Raw genomic sequence first — 15,561 nt, 5'->3', positions numbered from 1 at the left:
TCCCCGTTTTAAAGATTCCCGCTTTTAAAGATTCCCCATTTTAAAGATTCCCCGTTCCCCATTCCCCATTCCCCATTCCCATTCCCCGATTCCCCGTTCCCCGTTTTAAAGATAGCCGAAGCAACTCTGCTAACAAGGTACCCCAATTTATTTTGCGTCAGGGAAGACTTCTCCTAAAAGACCTAAAATGTCGCAGACGTTATCTCCTCAAGTAAAAACCGATGACTTTCGCCCGCCAGACGACTCATCCTTGATTCTCAGTGATTCCACCTTTTTCCTGTGTTTCACCGTTGCCGGCTTTACGCTTGCCCTACTCATTACTGTAAGCAGCTCTGTTTTGTTAGTGACGATTTTCAGGGAAAGCAGACGTCTCCTTGAAAAGCCTCCATCTTTGCTCATTACCAATCTGTGCGTTTCCGATCTCGTGGTTGGGTTGATTGCCGGCAACCTCGGCGCTGTACAAGCTCTTTACCGATATCAGCAATGGCCAGTTCCTGACGAACTGGATGTAGTTGTTCGTGTTTTTCTTAGTTTGACGCTGTTTGTTAGAAGTGGGACAATTGTGGCACTGTCGTACGATCGCTACATCGCCGTGGCACACCCTTTCCAATACAGATTGACGATCACAAAGCCAAGATATAAGATTTTTATCGCTTTGCTGTGGGTGGTTTCTTCAATCCTCTGCGTTCTCCAGCTTGCAAGCATTCCGGAGAAGATAATTTCCATTATCTACGCTCACACGCATGCCTCAATGCCCATGATGTTGTTAACTGTCATTTACTTCAAACTTTTCCGAGCTTTGACCAAAAGGAAACGGGAGTTAAGAGCCGTCGAGATCAGGAATAAAGCAACTTGGGATCGGCAGAGAAAGATGGTAGCGACAATTCTGATAGTACTGACTATGTTTTACGGGACTGTTTTTCCAGCGTTTATTTCATTACATCTTCGGTACTTCTGCAAATCTTGTGAACAATCTTTGACGTTTAAGAAGCTGGAGATAATTTTTTTCTGGTTTCTCTTTTTGACCTCAGCCGTGAATCCCTTTGTCTATGCTTGGAGAGAGCCGAAGTATCGTAGAGGGTTAAAAACTTGCCTTGCTAGAAAAAGAACAACAGTGCGCCCGAATCCGATGAGAGGAGACAACAACAGTGCTGTACCGGTGAGACTAATACATTTGAAGTTATTTACAAAATGAAAAAGATATACAAATTAGGCTAAAAGAAATAAGAAAAAAAAAATTACTTTAAAAGACTAACTTATATATTATTTATCAGTAAACTGTCTCAAGGGTAGACAGTTCCTGAAACAGAAGCCGACGAATATTGCCGGATGAGTCTTGTCGAGTCTATTGACTGACATATATTGAATGTTGTTTCAGCTTCGAATAAGCTTGTCATAGCAAAGATAAATATCGAATATTGACCAGTAGGTAGTCTAGGAATATTATATGAAAAACCGGCCAGGGTCACGTTTGCTAGTTCAATCTCCAAAACTGTCGGATAGTGTAATTATTGTGTTGTCGGACGTTTTGGAATGTCGTTCATGTTTCGATTCGAAATGTCAAATTTCTGTGATCAGTTGGTATTTTCAAGTGTTCTAAACCTTTTAAAGCTAAAACATTACAACTGAACATTACACGTAAGCTGGAAAACCCATGGCGTAGTTTTACTTTGAAGTAGCACAAACAGGAGCCATAATTAGGGCTCCTGGTACAAACACACAAAGTTGGTACATGTAACGTACTAACGCTCAAAACGTCAGCATTACGAACTCTTCAAGTTGATATTAAAGTAGTTTACCGTTTTCCTCGCCCAGACGTTCTCCCTGAGTCTTGCAATGCAGAAACTGTGTGCCAATGGTGACCGATTTTCAAGGAAAGGCGTTGTTTCAATACTTTATTGAAAGGCTCCATCTCAACTCATTAATAACCTCGCGTTGAAACACCGTAACGTACCAATTTGATGATTCCATCCCACTTGTGCGCAAAAAAATCTAGAGAAATACTCCGCAGTCACTTCTATAAATAAGGAGAAGGAATTCAAAAACCAAATGGAAATCTAATATTATATTACCTTTTTACTTCTAGGCTTTTTTAAATTTGTTTCTTGTCGCTACGTTATTTAGTAATCTATTAAATTTTAGAAAAATTAATACCCTATGTAGTGTAAGTGACAAAAAAAATATTATTGTAGAGGTTCGAACAATTAATGTACAAAAAATAAGAGCATCGTACTGAGTAGACCAGCTGTGATTGTAATCGTGTAATTGTATTTTAATATGTTAATTGTAAGCAGTGCAGGGATAAGAAGCCTTAGTAAGGAGGAAGTAGTAAGTATAGTGCAAGTATATACGAGTATAAGTCCTGCAAGTAGCGTGTTTGTCATGTAAATAAAGTTGTATTAGAAAAAAAGAAAAACAAAATCCTCGGCGTCTCTTGTCTGTTGGTAAGGTTATAGCCGGCAACGTAGTGATTCACTCAAGCCTGGGCGCTATTTTCCCCTTGGTAACTCATGGGAAGAAGGTCGCTCACTGGAGAAGGTCGCCTACTTCCTCTCACCTCGTTTTTTGCTTTACGCAACTCTTTCCGTCTGAAGGTGAGAAGTTTTAATCATCTTGTTCCTTTGTCTCGCGTGCAGCAGACTTTTCCTACTAATGCAGGTGTGCATGACTTACAAGTATCCTACTGTTGGGCTACGTCAACATGAAAATGATTCTAAATAAGCGTATTTGTGTAAACGTTCACACAAATATGTCCAGAGGAGCGATAATGTACTGGGGAGATACGTACATTAAGCAAGTCCTAGCAATATTCTTTTTGTTTCCGATCGGCCGTGATGTTAAGTCAGTGTAACCAAACAACAAAAGAACGTCTGCAATAACCTTTTCCTTTAATGTCTCACCTTGCCTTTTAAAAACAGTTATCAAAAATTGGATTTTGTTCAAATAAATTATCATTTACATAAATTTTCAAACGGAAACGAGATCAGCCCCTGACTAGGAAGGACTTTTTTTGCCGTGTTTAAGTAGAGAAACATTACGTGAGGCTTAAAGTAAATTCTTTTCTTTAACTGAGAAAATTTCCAACAATTTTGTCCAGAAACAGGGTGCTCATATAAAACTGTCCCTCGTGCAAAAATACCTCCGTTCAATATACCGCAGTCAAACATTCAATTCTCACTTAAACCAGAGGTAAATAACAATCTATGTTATGTTTTATGAACATTATTTACAACTTAGAAAATTGGTCTTCGATTATTTTGGGATTTCTAACCAGCTGTGCGTATCAGGTTAACTGTTCATTGCTCTTTATGATGGACCAGTTTATTCGTTGTAACTGAAACTTCTTCCATGACAAAATAGGCTCGATTACCGGTCGCTGTTCTGAAAGGAGCTCTTCTCTCCCGGGTCGGATTAAAGAGCGCGGCGGAAATCGAGCCTTACGACGATACAGCTCCCCACTGGACTGGAACCACGTTAGCGAATTTGTGGCATGCCACCTCTTTGAATCATCTAGTAGTGTCGTGGAAAAGACAATTCTTTATAACGCACGAGAGTTTCGCCATCCAAGTCACAAAACGGCTGGACAGGATTCACTGAAGAACGCGTCGTTCGTAGCAGTGTTCCAGTCGCAGTTGAATTATGATATTCCTTTCAAAAGCGAGGCCTCTAGTGTGATATTGAACTCCACAAGAGTCTGTAATAATTCCACCAGAAACTGCACCAGACCGCTGTCCCGAAAGAACGACGGCGTGTCGTACATGTTGGTGGTCGCTGGACAAGTGGATAAGAGCTCGAACCAGTAGTGAAGTAAATGATCTCTGTGGGAGGAGAGGGAAAGGAATGTTGGGATAAGCGAAACAGACTCTTAGTTTACGCCTCGTTGTACACCCTACCCCTGTAATTTATATGCTACATCGAAATAATGTACGAGACCGAGAGGGATTCCTTCTCAAACTCATTTAATCATGACCGCGACGGTGTTTGGATGTCTGATCCTAATTAGCGCAGAGTTTAACGATTTTATTTTTACTGTTTACTCCTTGGTTGTGGTTTCGATTGATAAGATATATCCAACACGAAAGAGTGTGTTTGACCACATTTCAAAACAACTCGAACTCAGTCAAATTCACTCCTTTGAGGTCCGGTAATACGGTCAACATTTTTCTTCAACTTTTCTCGCAATATTGTTGCATTGCAAGTTGAAACTTATTGTTGCGCGTATTACCACGTTTGTAACCAACTTGTCTCGCAACAAAATACAGTGTTGCAAGTTGAGGCAACATGTTGCCCAAAGTAGACTCGAATTCTACTTTCTGCAACAAATTGTAGTTTTGCTGCTCGTATTACCACTGAAGCTACAACTTGTCTCGCAACAAATTTGAATTCAACGCTTGTGATTGGCTGTCGCGAAGCGCGGCAACGCGACAAATAAAAAAAAACATGGCGGACGGTGAATTCGAAGTAGACCAGAACTCTCGGAAAGTCTCAAATTTGCCCTGTACGAAGACCTCGAGGGCTATCATAGTCTTTGGGACACCTCGTTTGTCCCGTCAAAACAAGCAGCAAAAAAGGCAAAAGGCTTGGAAGAACTGTCGCAAAAATACAACTTTTCGCCTAGCTATCTGAAACGACACTGAGCTTCATACTGAGAGAACTTCGCTGGCACGGAAAATTAAGAAGAAAATGACGGCCAGAAGTCGAAGTGGAAGTTCTTCGAAACGCTAAATTATATGAAAGAAGGAGCCATCTTTATTTACACACTATTGACCAATTATACGTGTAGAATTCCGCAGACTTGCAAGACTGTATTTTGTTGCGAGAAGAGTTGGTCACAAACGTGGTAATACGCGCAACAGAGGAATTCAACTTGCAATGCAACAATGTTGCGAGACAAGTTGAAGAAAAATGTTGCCCGTATTACGCGTCGTATTTTCAGCTCTCCTCTCGGTGTTTAGAAATTTGATCAAACACGGTCTTTTGTTTTTGATGTATTTATTACATGAAAACTAAGAAAAAATATCATACTATACAAATCACTAATTGGGGAGTATATGGTGGAAAAAACAATTTGCTTCATCGTGCATAAGATCCTCCAATAGAAAAGAAGAACTTACCGTGCACCCAGGCACACAAAGGACTGGAACTACAAAAAGAGAAAGAAAAAATATCTCACATTTAAATTCTACCACCAAGAAACTCGAACAAGTTAAGTAATGGGCCACGTTCGATATATCAATAACCACAATTTGGTGGTTCTCTCTGTATCTAAGTCTCTTTTGGGAATTGAGGGACAAAAGGAAGTTAACAAATTTGTAATTTTGTCCTGAAACCCTCGGAGCCATGTTAGAGTGTTGATATATCGAACGTGGCAGTCTGAAAAGGACCCTAGACACAAAGCAAGGCTGGCTCCACGTTTTGGTCGAGATGATCAGGTGTTTAATTCTCACAATCTGTCTCGGTGCAAATGAGAAATTAGAACTCAATCACATTGCGCATGATATAGCTTCTGGAAAGAGGACAGATGAACGAATGCACTTGTAGTTTATGAAAGCACACAAACCTTGCCGTCTTTGCCGATGGTGTGTGATGCATTGTTTATTCTCGTCACAACAGTGCAAAAAGTTCGCCTCGCCCTCCTCATGTTTTCCACTTGGGTCGAGTCCTCCTCAACGGATGACAGATACTGCTGACCTTTTTCTGCAGGCGGAAAATGCAACAACAACAACAAATCACTTAGACATAGACAGACAAAGACATAGTTTATCTTAGTTGGTCGCACACTTAGCCATGCTAACGGTGCGCCTTGTCACTTAACAATTTCAATACATTACAATCGAAATTGCTTTTCAATACGGACTCACTGTTATTAGAGGCACTGTTTTTAGGCCATGCACGATGACAGAACATTGAAAATTCTGTTTTGTTAGCACTGCACGTCAAGGAATTGAAAAACGACTCACCTAAGATATCCCAGATGAAGAAGTTATTGCGAAAAAGGCGGGACGATCTGAATCCACACTGAAATACCTAGGAACAAATAGTAAAGAGCGTTTAAATCCACACCCGTACATTAAAATGGCTTCAACAACGACAAGAAAGTGAACAGTGAGTACTTTTACACCAAAAATAATGCTAGAAATTTACCTGTTCTAAGGCTTGGCAAAGACCGCCCTCACCACACAACAAATATGTTAGATTCCCTCTCTGAAACAAGGCACAATTAGATGTAAAAGTGGTCAGAGTTTACAAACTTTCCCAGTAGTTGATAAGCATCACTTTTTCATGAGCCGAGAAATTCATACACATTTACGGACACCCACTAGTTTCCTAAGGTAGACGTTGTTCAAAGTCGCGTCCGGGTTCGTGACGTAATCTCTCCTCCTTTTAGAACAATATTGTGTGACGGTCACGCAATATTGTTCGAAAAAGAGGACAGATTCCGTCACGAGACCGGACGAATGCGGATTTCAAAAGGCTATTCAATGCGTCGTTGCATTAACAAGAAGATTGCTCTTGGCTTTAAAATTTCCATTTGGGTATGTTATCCTCTTCCTATGAGCATCTTCTCGCAGACGATAAATCGTATTCCCTTTCCATTTATTATTAGAAAGTACCGCGCCATTATACCCGATGGTCATTCGGCAGAACGTACGTTGTCACTGCTCTCTGATGCGCGTATTTATTGTTAACAGTAAAAAGTATAAGCAAAGCTAGTGACTTTAGAGACCCGCGTTTAACTCCAGGTCCTGAAGCTTCGCCAACGAGTATTACAGAGGAACCTCTCCTTATACCCACACTTCCATTATTAGCGGACAGTTCACTTGGTCATCAATACAGACACGGACACCCGGCTTTGCTCCTTTGGAGTCTTCTTAAAGAGGTTAATCGTACTTCTTTGAGAACACAGCACAGTGACTGAACTTTGAACAGTCGATCCGGAATCAAACGTTTCAATAAGTCGCACACAAAGCTGTATTCAGCTTCCCACCCACGATTAAGCTCTCAACTAGCTGAATTTGTCTTATAAAGATAAAGAGCATTTAAATTTATCACCACTGAGTTTCTTTAGGCAGGGCACAAAGTATGAAGATGCAGTGATTAAACAATCAGAAAAAATAAATGCCGGCACGCATACTTACCTCTTTCTCAGGCTTGTAGAAATGTTTCACAATATTGTTCACCGCATCAGCAACGCGTTCCTGTACTTCCGGGATACGTATTTCTATAAAGAAATCAAACCCACAAAATCACTACAACCTTAATCCTTCCTGTTTTTTACCAAGCTCAAAATACTAAAATCTCCTTACACATGGCCATTCATTTCATTTAATGCAAGTTCTAAGAATTTGTAGTTACATCAAGATAGCATCACCAAGTATCCCCCAACAACACTTTTCACAACCACAGAGTGTGTTAAGGGGTAGTGCATCATGTAAGCCTGCACAAAACATCCCCGGACCTTCTCTGAGATTCCACTAATTGTTTCTGCGCATCCTTACTGCGCAAGCAAATAATTCACACGCCATGATTTCTGTCCACGGGACATCGACTCCTGCCATCTTGCGGCTGCAAAGGCTGCAAGGCGCGTGAAACTATGGTCGCTAAATGCGAACTTGTTCTTTAAGGAACCTCACCAGTTGACTAAATTCACTTAATAGGTCCACTTAAACAATATTTGGCAGAGAACATTTCACTTCAAAGATCTAATTGCAATAGTTTTGGGCTTACAGACACTATGGCCTTATTCGCTAACGAAGCCCGATTTTTCAGGTTTAGGGTGTTCTTCCGGTTATGTTCCCTCTAAAACAAAGTCGGTGGCCCCCCTTGTTTTTACATTACTGACATAAGTAACTCATCACCTTACAGTGGTAAAAGTCTCAGAAAAAATCAATGTTGGAAAATTTTCGCGCGAACGTCCTTAAAAGAACTAACAAGCGAGTGACAAAGCAAGGATCCTTACTTTCGCGGTTTTTCCTGGAAAGAACAGGTGAACGTCTTTGTGGAGACAAGCGGCAAACTTCTGCCAGGTTACGGTCTGTCAAACAGAGAACAAAGGAACAAACAGTATGAGTGGCAACCCATAACAACGAGCCGGGGCGGTTGTCAAAGTTGTATTTGTTGTTGTCAGTAGCTAAAAGCACAAAATTTATGACACCTGAAGCACTAAGCAAAAAGATATACTAAAAAAAAAACATTGGAACTCTAGCTCACTAAACGGCCGTTCTTATGGACGTTACAAAACAAAGAAAATTGTTGCGTAACAAACCAATTCAAGGCCGGTAGAGATTTTTTAGTAAAGGTCTCCGTGGCTCGTCACGCAATCTTTACTCGTTGCGCAAGAAAATTTAGATCACAATTTCACAGCAAGCTGTCCAAATAAACGTCAACTTAAAGAAAACCATTCAGTGGCTGATCATATTTCTTAAAAAAAGTCCCTTTTGGCCTTGTAAGATCAGTGACACTGGCGTGATTGTTGGTGGTGCAATTTCTCGGTAATGCCGTACTTCCTTCCGGTCACGAGCAAGTTTATAAACAAATCGGTCGACCCGTGATCCGAAAAGTCCCCAGTTTTGTTCCAGGTGAGTATTTCCGGCTTAATGGTAACGTGCCACTTTCCGAGAAAAGAGAATCTCATTCTTCGAAAAGGGAAAAGGGGAAAACCGGCTTGGCATTGCATGATATCTTACTTGTGAAAATGGTTACATAGATTATTTTTGACTATTGTAACCTATAATTAATCCCTTCCTGTACTGTGGGAAAAAATAATATCAGGCCGTGCGTGCGGCACAAAATGCAATTACATGCTCAATACGTAATCAATTTGTATCAAATTTGAACAGCAAAAAGGTCTTGGATACACCAGTCGTTTAAAAGCATAAAAATCATACCTCCTCGAATACAAGACTTGATTAAATTAAACCTTCCCTAAAATTTTTGCCACTTTTTCCTGTTACACTGCTAACGTCAAACCGTAGCCTAGGGATATACCCCAGCTAGAGGAGGAGTAATATATTTTTCAACGTTTTTCTTTTTTTGTTTTGAATGCTCTTTGATTCAAAAATAATACCTTTCAAATGGTTTATCGTATGTACGGTCTTTGGGCATATAATTACCGTTTTTACTTTAACAAACATGTGGTCTTTCCCTCAGGACTAAGGCTCTCACCCTTCATTTTCTCAAGCGCCTTTAGAGCGATCCCATCCCATAAGTAAATGATAAGCTTCCCATCAGAGGAAAAAAACAAGGCTCTTTGTGTTAGTTTTAGCCAAGAACATTTCGAATTGATTGGAAAAGAATGAATAGGTATGCACGAGATTTCTTAAAAAAAAAAAAAAAATCACCTATTAAACGATAGACAAGGACAGAAAAGACAAGACACAATGTTTCTTCTTATCCCCTCCCCCAATACTCGTACAGAAAAAACACCTTTGCTTTCTTTGGAAGTAACGCAACAAAGGAAGACCACAGAAAAAGAAAAAGAAACAAAGCACCAATGAAACACATTTGCTCTCATATAATTTAATTTACTATTGTCTCATTTAAAATGTACAAACATTACAACGTAGCGATACCACTTAAATTAAATTGTAATTGCCTATATTTACAGCTATTTACACGTGTCAAAAGTTTGCATGACATAAAATACTGCACAAATCTAAATAAAAACATATGTAGTAAAAGGGCATACGAATTGCATCATGCAATAAATATTTCCAATAAAAATAGTTTCAGACACTCAGCAAATCTAGAAATATGCTGACTTGAACTGACTTGCCGAGACCGGAATAAAACATGCCGTCACGGTCTAATAACGTGGGGCACCGGAAGTAACAATCTGCAAAAAATTGTACTAACGCTGCACGAATCTGAATTTTTTTCACTTATTCTGAATAATCTTTGAGTGTTTTTTTTTCGGAAATTGTTGTTTCTAGAACGTCTCCCGTCCTTTACTGTTCTTTTGTTTTTTTTCCAATAAAAAGTAAGCTTACATTCCAAAGACTATTGGATATAAATTCATTAATCCTCTGCAGCTCACATCGAGGGCGCCAGGAAGGGCGTGGTCGCCTTTTGACACAGGTTGCACAACTTTCATACAGCAATCAATCTGTTCTGTTACACGGGATATCGGATCCGGATCAGAGGCATAAGCTATGAACAAGTCCATCTTCTCACATACTAAAATCTTTGTGTGGCTCTACCTCCAAAATTCACAAGTTATCCAACGAGGTTCACCTTCCTTCCATTCAGGAAACCGCACAATCCGTCGCATTCCGTTTCTTTCCTTTGCTCTTTTTGCTCGACACAACGTTGCTATGGGCCAGCGCAATTTGCGCCATCAAAGCGGTGAAAACGCCACTAACGTTCATGTCATATTTGGCCGACGTCTCGGCTAATATACAGTTTTTCCCGCGCGACAGCGTCGAGGCAATCGCGTGGCTAACAATGCGCTTGTCCGTTCCTGACGTCAGATCGCACTTGTTTCCAACCAATACCATCGGCACGTCTTCGGTGCCTTTGGCCTCGTATATTTCTTGCTGCAGTTTCAGTGCCTCGTCAAGCGAAGCAGGGTCTTTTACCGAGTAAACGAGAATGAACGCTTCTCCGTACTGTAATGTCAGTCTTTTCATGGCGGGGAATTGATAAGATCCCGCCGTGTCTAACACTTGCAGCATGGCACTAACACCTCTTCTTAAGTGGATGGGTTTCTCGTACAAATCCTCCACCGTTGGATTGTAGTGATCCGAGAACTCGTTCTTCACAAAGCGCGTGACCAGGGATGTCTTTCCTACCCCACCTGCTCCCAAGACAACCACGTTAAAAATGTTTCGGGGAAGCGGTAGCGTATCCACCGAATGTCGCCATTTCTCACCTTGCTTCTTGATTTTTGCTTTCATGCTTGTGGGGGTAAGGGCGCGAAATAACGACGCCACGATTGACAAAACAAACCACTCTACTGTAGCTCTGTTACTAGGTCTCACGTATCTCGTTGACTTGCGAGGTCGGATATTAACGCGGTAAAGCGTTGCATCCTGTATTTATAGGGTTTGTTAAAAAAATATCAGCTTGTCATCACCGTATTTTTGGCAAGTGGTAATTCGACGACGGGAAAACCACTGAAAGGCTATGAAACGTTATACGTACAGAACAAAGGAGTCACAAACAAACCGCAGGCAAATAATGTGTAATCTGAGAGCAGACAGGATAGCAAATCAATTAAATTCGCGAATGGACATATTTAGAAACTGCTCAGAATTCTTTGTGGCTTAATTAATTTTAAATCACTCCCGAAAACGTGCAAAAATTTGCAAAGAAATTGGCTTGTTTCCTACAAGTAAAATACAAGCAACAAAACTTGACCGCTTAAACCTGGCACCTCGTGACACCTTCTTCCGCGTTTAATGACGTCAAAGTGACGTTTATGTTGGCTAGACTTTTTCTTCAGTTACCGGGCAAGCTTGTGCAAACTACCAACATTGTCACTCTCGGAAATTAAGCACCACAAAACATGATATCATTAGTGAAAAATCCACTGTAGACAGATGTTGCATTTAATGTTGGATATGAAAATGCATGGAATGGTGAGAAATATGCCATGATATTTGGCACTGATGTGCTGGCAGATAAGGAGTTTTTTGAGTCGAGATAAATTGTATTTTCCTATTCCGACTAACAACGTCCTCTTTTGTTTCCCTCTTAGCGTCTGATTTAACAAAAGTCCCTTGGCTGTGTTAAATGAAACCGCCATGCAATGAAACGTGGCTCGACCGTACGACGATGTGACACGCGTACTCGACTGACCGTAGATAGAAACGTCTATAACAGTGTTATAAGCCACCGCTTCAAAATACTTGTTGTATAATACTTGAAGGTCATACTACTGACTAAGAGAACATGCGAGGAATGATAATGTTGCCTCAAATCGACCCTAAAGAATGACAATTACTTGTAAATAGTCTACAAAATTTTGTTATCACACTAGAAAACCTTGACCAAATATTCAATACACACATTTTCCACCCTACACAATGACAGAAACTTGAACTTTGTTATTCAGTTTGTTGTCCTTGCGGGCAACTTTGCTCGTATCAGAATTGTTGGTAGCTGCTAAAGTACATGATTTCGTTTTGTTTACACAGAGCTCTCTTTTCGTGGGATTTCGATGTCATTTAATTGGAATGGTTTTTTTGTGTCTGAGATTTCGCACGTTACTTTTTTGTGCATTCCAAATCGGAAGACTTTCTGTTCTACTAAGTTGAATTCGTTTGTGAATTAATGGAGAAGTTTACCCTTCATCATTTAATTCTTCTACAGAAACTCAAGAATATGAATTCCATGGTAATAGATGTCCAACAGTAGCAATTAAATAATGAAAGAATGAAGGATGCGAATGCAGCCATAACACTATACTGGAAAAATGACCTTAAAAATTTTTTCAGGTCATTTTTCCAGTAGTGTTATGGCTGCATTCGCATCCTTCATTCTTTCAGAAACTCAAGAGACAACTGACAACAATTTGAAGCGTTTTAGTAGTGTTACGATTAGAAAATGACAGGATATAATGAACAACTGAAAATGTTAGGCAGCTTTTGTAAAGAGAGCATAACTTGCGCTAAGGAATGCCACTTAGCAGATCAATAAGTAACTCGCGCCAAATTATTGATTATCCCACTTCAGTGCATGCGAACAACAGCCCCTAAACAACGTTGGGGTGTACATTTACATAGTCGAATTGATGTGTTCGTTGGAACGCGCTTGTGTACTATAAATAAGAAATTTTTATTTCCTAATAAGGTGAGAATCGTTCGTTCTAAAAATAAGAATCACTTTTGTGCCGCAGGCAGTTAACGAGATAAGAACAAGACAGTCACTCAATTTCCCCGTTCAATCCCATTTGCTTGGAAAAAAATCGTCTTGGGGACGATTCTCTCTTGGGAAAGAAGCCCTTACCACTTGCGCTCCACACGTGTGGATACATTTGGGTAGACCGCTGTTAAGATACTAAAAAGCTACTGAAAGACACTTTGATTTCCTCCTGGTAAGGAAAACAAGGCTGGGACACATTTTCTTTATATGGCAAAGACACGCGGAACATAGCACCACCTTGCTGTTTCTTCTAGATAAAACGGTGTTTTACAAGTACGGCCTCCATTAATTCATGTGTATCAGAATGAAGTGTTTGATGTGACCGTCTTGGTAGCTCTTAAGGCTGGTTTGTAGTTGCGTATAGAGCTTAAACATAAGCATAAGCACATAAGGAACATACCAAGAGGCAGTAAGATGTTGATAATTAGCAGCTTATATTTGGAACAGGCCCTAAAAATAGGTGCTACTCTGCGTTTGGGTATGTTGCTTATGCCCATGCTGCTTATGCCCATGTTGCTTGTGCCTGTGCTTACGAGCGAGTTAAAACCAGCCTTTAGGGATAACGTAAATTTGAGTTGCGCTCATAAAAAAAGAGATTTTAGTGCTTTCCAAGGGATTCCGGTGAGTATTCCCGACACAAAATCCTACTATCGCCGGACATTTGCTTTAAACTAACAGAAATGACGGGAATGACAACCTTGATATCTAAACAAAAAATTGGTTAAACAATCTAACTCAATATAGAAATTAATTTCATCACTGAATCATTTAGCAAACAGGACATCATTTTTACTTCAGTTTCTCACAGGAACTCGTACGCGGACCGGAGCATGACGCATTTTAACGCAAACGTTTTCAGTATATTTCCATCCACGGTAACAGTCCTTAGAGATCATGTTTTCTAACTTCCTTCATCTAATTGAACTCTTACTATTTGTTTGTATCTTGTTTTTTGTGAGTGTGTGTTTTATTTTTTTTTCTCTTTGATTATGCATGTTGCAACCTAGGTAAAGCATATTTTTTCATCTACTCGACCATTCTGAGTAGTGTTTTTGCCTGATTAAGATAACTGTTTTCATGCTGTTTTTTCTTGTCTCGTAACTCTGGCAAAATAAAATGTTGTTTTGTTGTTGTTACTAAGTTACTGGGATTTCCTGCGATCTAGACATATGTTTTTTGAAAGGAATACCACCAAAAATAGATAAGAACCCTTTTACACGTGTTATCGGCTTATGCGCATAAATAGAAATCTTAAATCACTATGTAAAACGCAGCTGTTAATAACAAAACAAGATCACTGCTTTTTTTTTTTCACTGCTTTTGCTTTTTTTCATCCGTTCATATGCTACGATTCAGTTTTTCTTTTCTCTTTCACTAACCTCCCCTACTGCAGGTGATTCAAAATATGGAAACCAGGGCAGCGAAGTAGAACGTCTCTTTGGTAATCCACATTATCAGAACTACTATGAAAAGAAACGTTTTGCAAACATCACTGGCGAGGGCTGAAAATGCCAGTAAAAAGATTTGGGTTCACAGACTGTGCCTGGCACTGTTCGTGATATTTAAATGAAGGAACTACGTAATGGGTACAAAGATATCTTAAAAATTCTGATCTACACTTTTCGAGCCATCCTTCGCAAATAATTGTTAATAAGTTGTTCTTATTTGGTTCATTGTTACCCGTTTGCTTGTTTTCTCCCTTGGTAAAGTAAAATTTGAAGTTCTCTTCGATTTAAACGTAATTTTCCACTCCGCCATTCACGGTTTAGTATTTCGTCACATTGCATTCTTCTCGGTACACCGTGCTCTGCCTTAGAATTAGAACAAACAAAAATTATGTAATGTAAAGAAAACAGATATTAGATTTCAAACCAAACTTCAGTACGTACCTCCATTGTCAAGTTGATTTCAAAAGCTGTAGCTACAACAATTTGGCAAGAGTGTGGACCTCAGTGCCAGGTTACAACCACAAGGATCGAACTCGTGTAAGACAGTACGAACACATGACTTGTGTCAAATCACCACCCACATCTTCCGCTATTACAACAAAATTCTTGTCGTGAAAAAGAAGATAAAAGGAAAAAAGCAGGTCTCTCCTAAAGCTTGTGAACTTCAGCGGATGTAGAGATCGGCTGATTGTCAACACCTATGCAAGCAAAAGCTCGACTTGGTTTGGTAAAACAAAGAACTCTGTGACCGGCTGAAAAAAATGAAACGGAGGTACAAAGAAATTCTTTGATTTAGATTACTTAGACCGAACACATTCCTCGCCAAATTCGTTGACGTGTCCGGCTGAAATAACAAACAAGTCCGCTTTGACTTCTTACGATCTTATTATAAACGCATGTTCTGGATGTTGCTCCAGCTTATGTGGATTATAATCACCGTTTGTTTACACTGGGCTTATAAGTACTTATTAGCTGCCTTAAAGGTCTAGAGACGTATATTAATTTGAAGACCTTCCGTTCACCATTTGCACGCAATAATAGCCCGCAAAACCAGCCAAGTAACAGTCAAAACAGTAATAAACAGTCTTTGAAAACATTACATTCTTTAAGAGTTAAATCTGCTACTGGATTTCCAATAAGCCCGAGTTAAATTTTCTAACTTTATAAAACAAGAATGTCAAACTTTATACTTTAGCCATATTAACCTGCTCTTCGTTTTAAATCTAACTAAGTAATGGAATTACGAAAC

General features: G+C 39.7%; 2 protein-coding genes and 1 pseudogene across 2 annotated transcripts in view; 1 reads left to right on the top strand and 2 right to left on the bottom strand.

Moving 5' to 3' along the window:
* The first annotated feature begins 122 nt into the window (after nt 1-122).
* Nucleotides 123-2,421, top strand: LOC110044811 (melanocyte-stimulating hormone receptor-like). The gene has a single exon (XM_020750396.2). The coding sequence runs from the start codon at nt 188-190 to the stop codon at nt 1,193-1,195; it is 1,008 nt and encodes a 335-aa protein (XP_020606055.1). The 5' UTR covers nt 123-187; the 3' UTR covers nt 1,196-2,421.
* A 450-nt stretch (nt 2,422-2,871) lies between these two features.
* Nucleotides 2,872-15,561, bottom strand: part of LOC110044809 (DENN domain-containing protein 5B-like) — a 31,137-nt gene continuing 18,447 nt past the window's right edge. The window contains exons 21-27 of the mRNA XM_020750393.2: nt 7,961-8,035; nt 7,140-7,222; nt 6,145-6,204; nt 5,961-6,027; nt 5,561-5,697; nt 5,115-5,143; nt 2,872-3,818 (exon numbers count right to left, since the gene is read on the bottom strand). Coding sequence (XP_020606052.2) covers nt 3,638-3,818; nt 5,115-5,143; nt 5,561-5,697; nt 5,961-6,027; nt 6,145-6,204; nt 7,140-7,222; nt 7,961-8,035 — 632 coding nt within the window. The 3' untranslated portion in view covers nt 2,872-3,637. The remainder of the gene's footprint in view (nt 3,819-5,114; nt 5,144-5,560; nt 5,698-5,960; nt 6,028-6,144; nt 6,205-7,139; nt 7,223-7,960; nt 8,036-15,561) is intronic.
* On the bottom strand, nt 9,023-12,411 carry LOC110044812 (ras-related protein Rap1 pseudogene; annotated as a pseudogene).

Source organism: Orbicella faveolata, unplaced genomic scaffold (genome assembly GCF_042242905.1).
Source record: "Orbicella faveolata isolate gen_17 unplaced genomic scaffold, um_ofav_v1 contig_1, whole genome shotgun sequence".
NCBI lineage: Eukaryota > Metazoa > Cnidaria > Anthozoa > Scleractinia > Merulinidae > Orbicella > Orbicella faveolata.
Note: the sequence above shows the minus strand (reverse complement) of the source record. Positions and strands in the feature narration are given on the sequence as shown.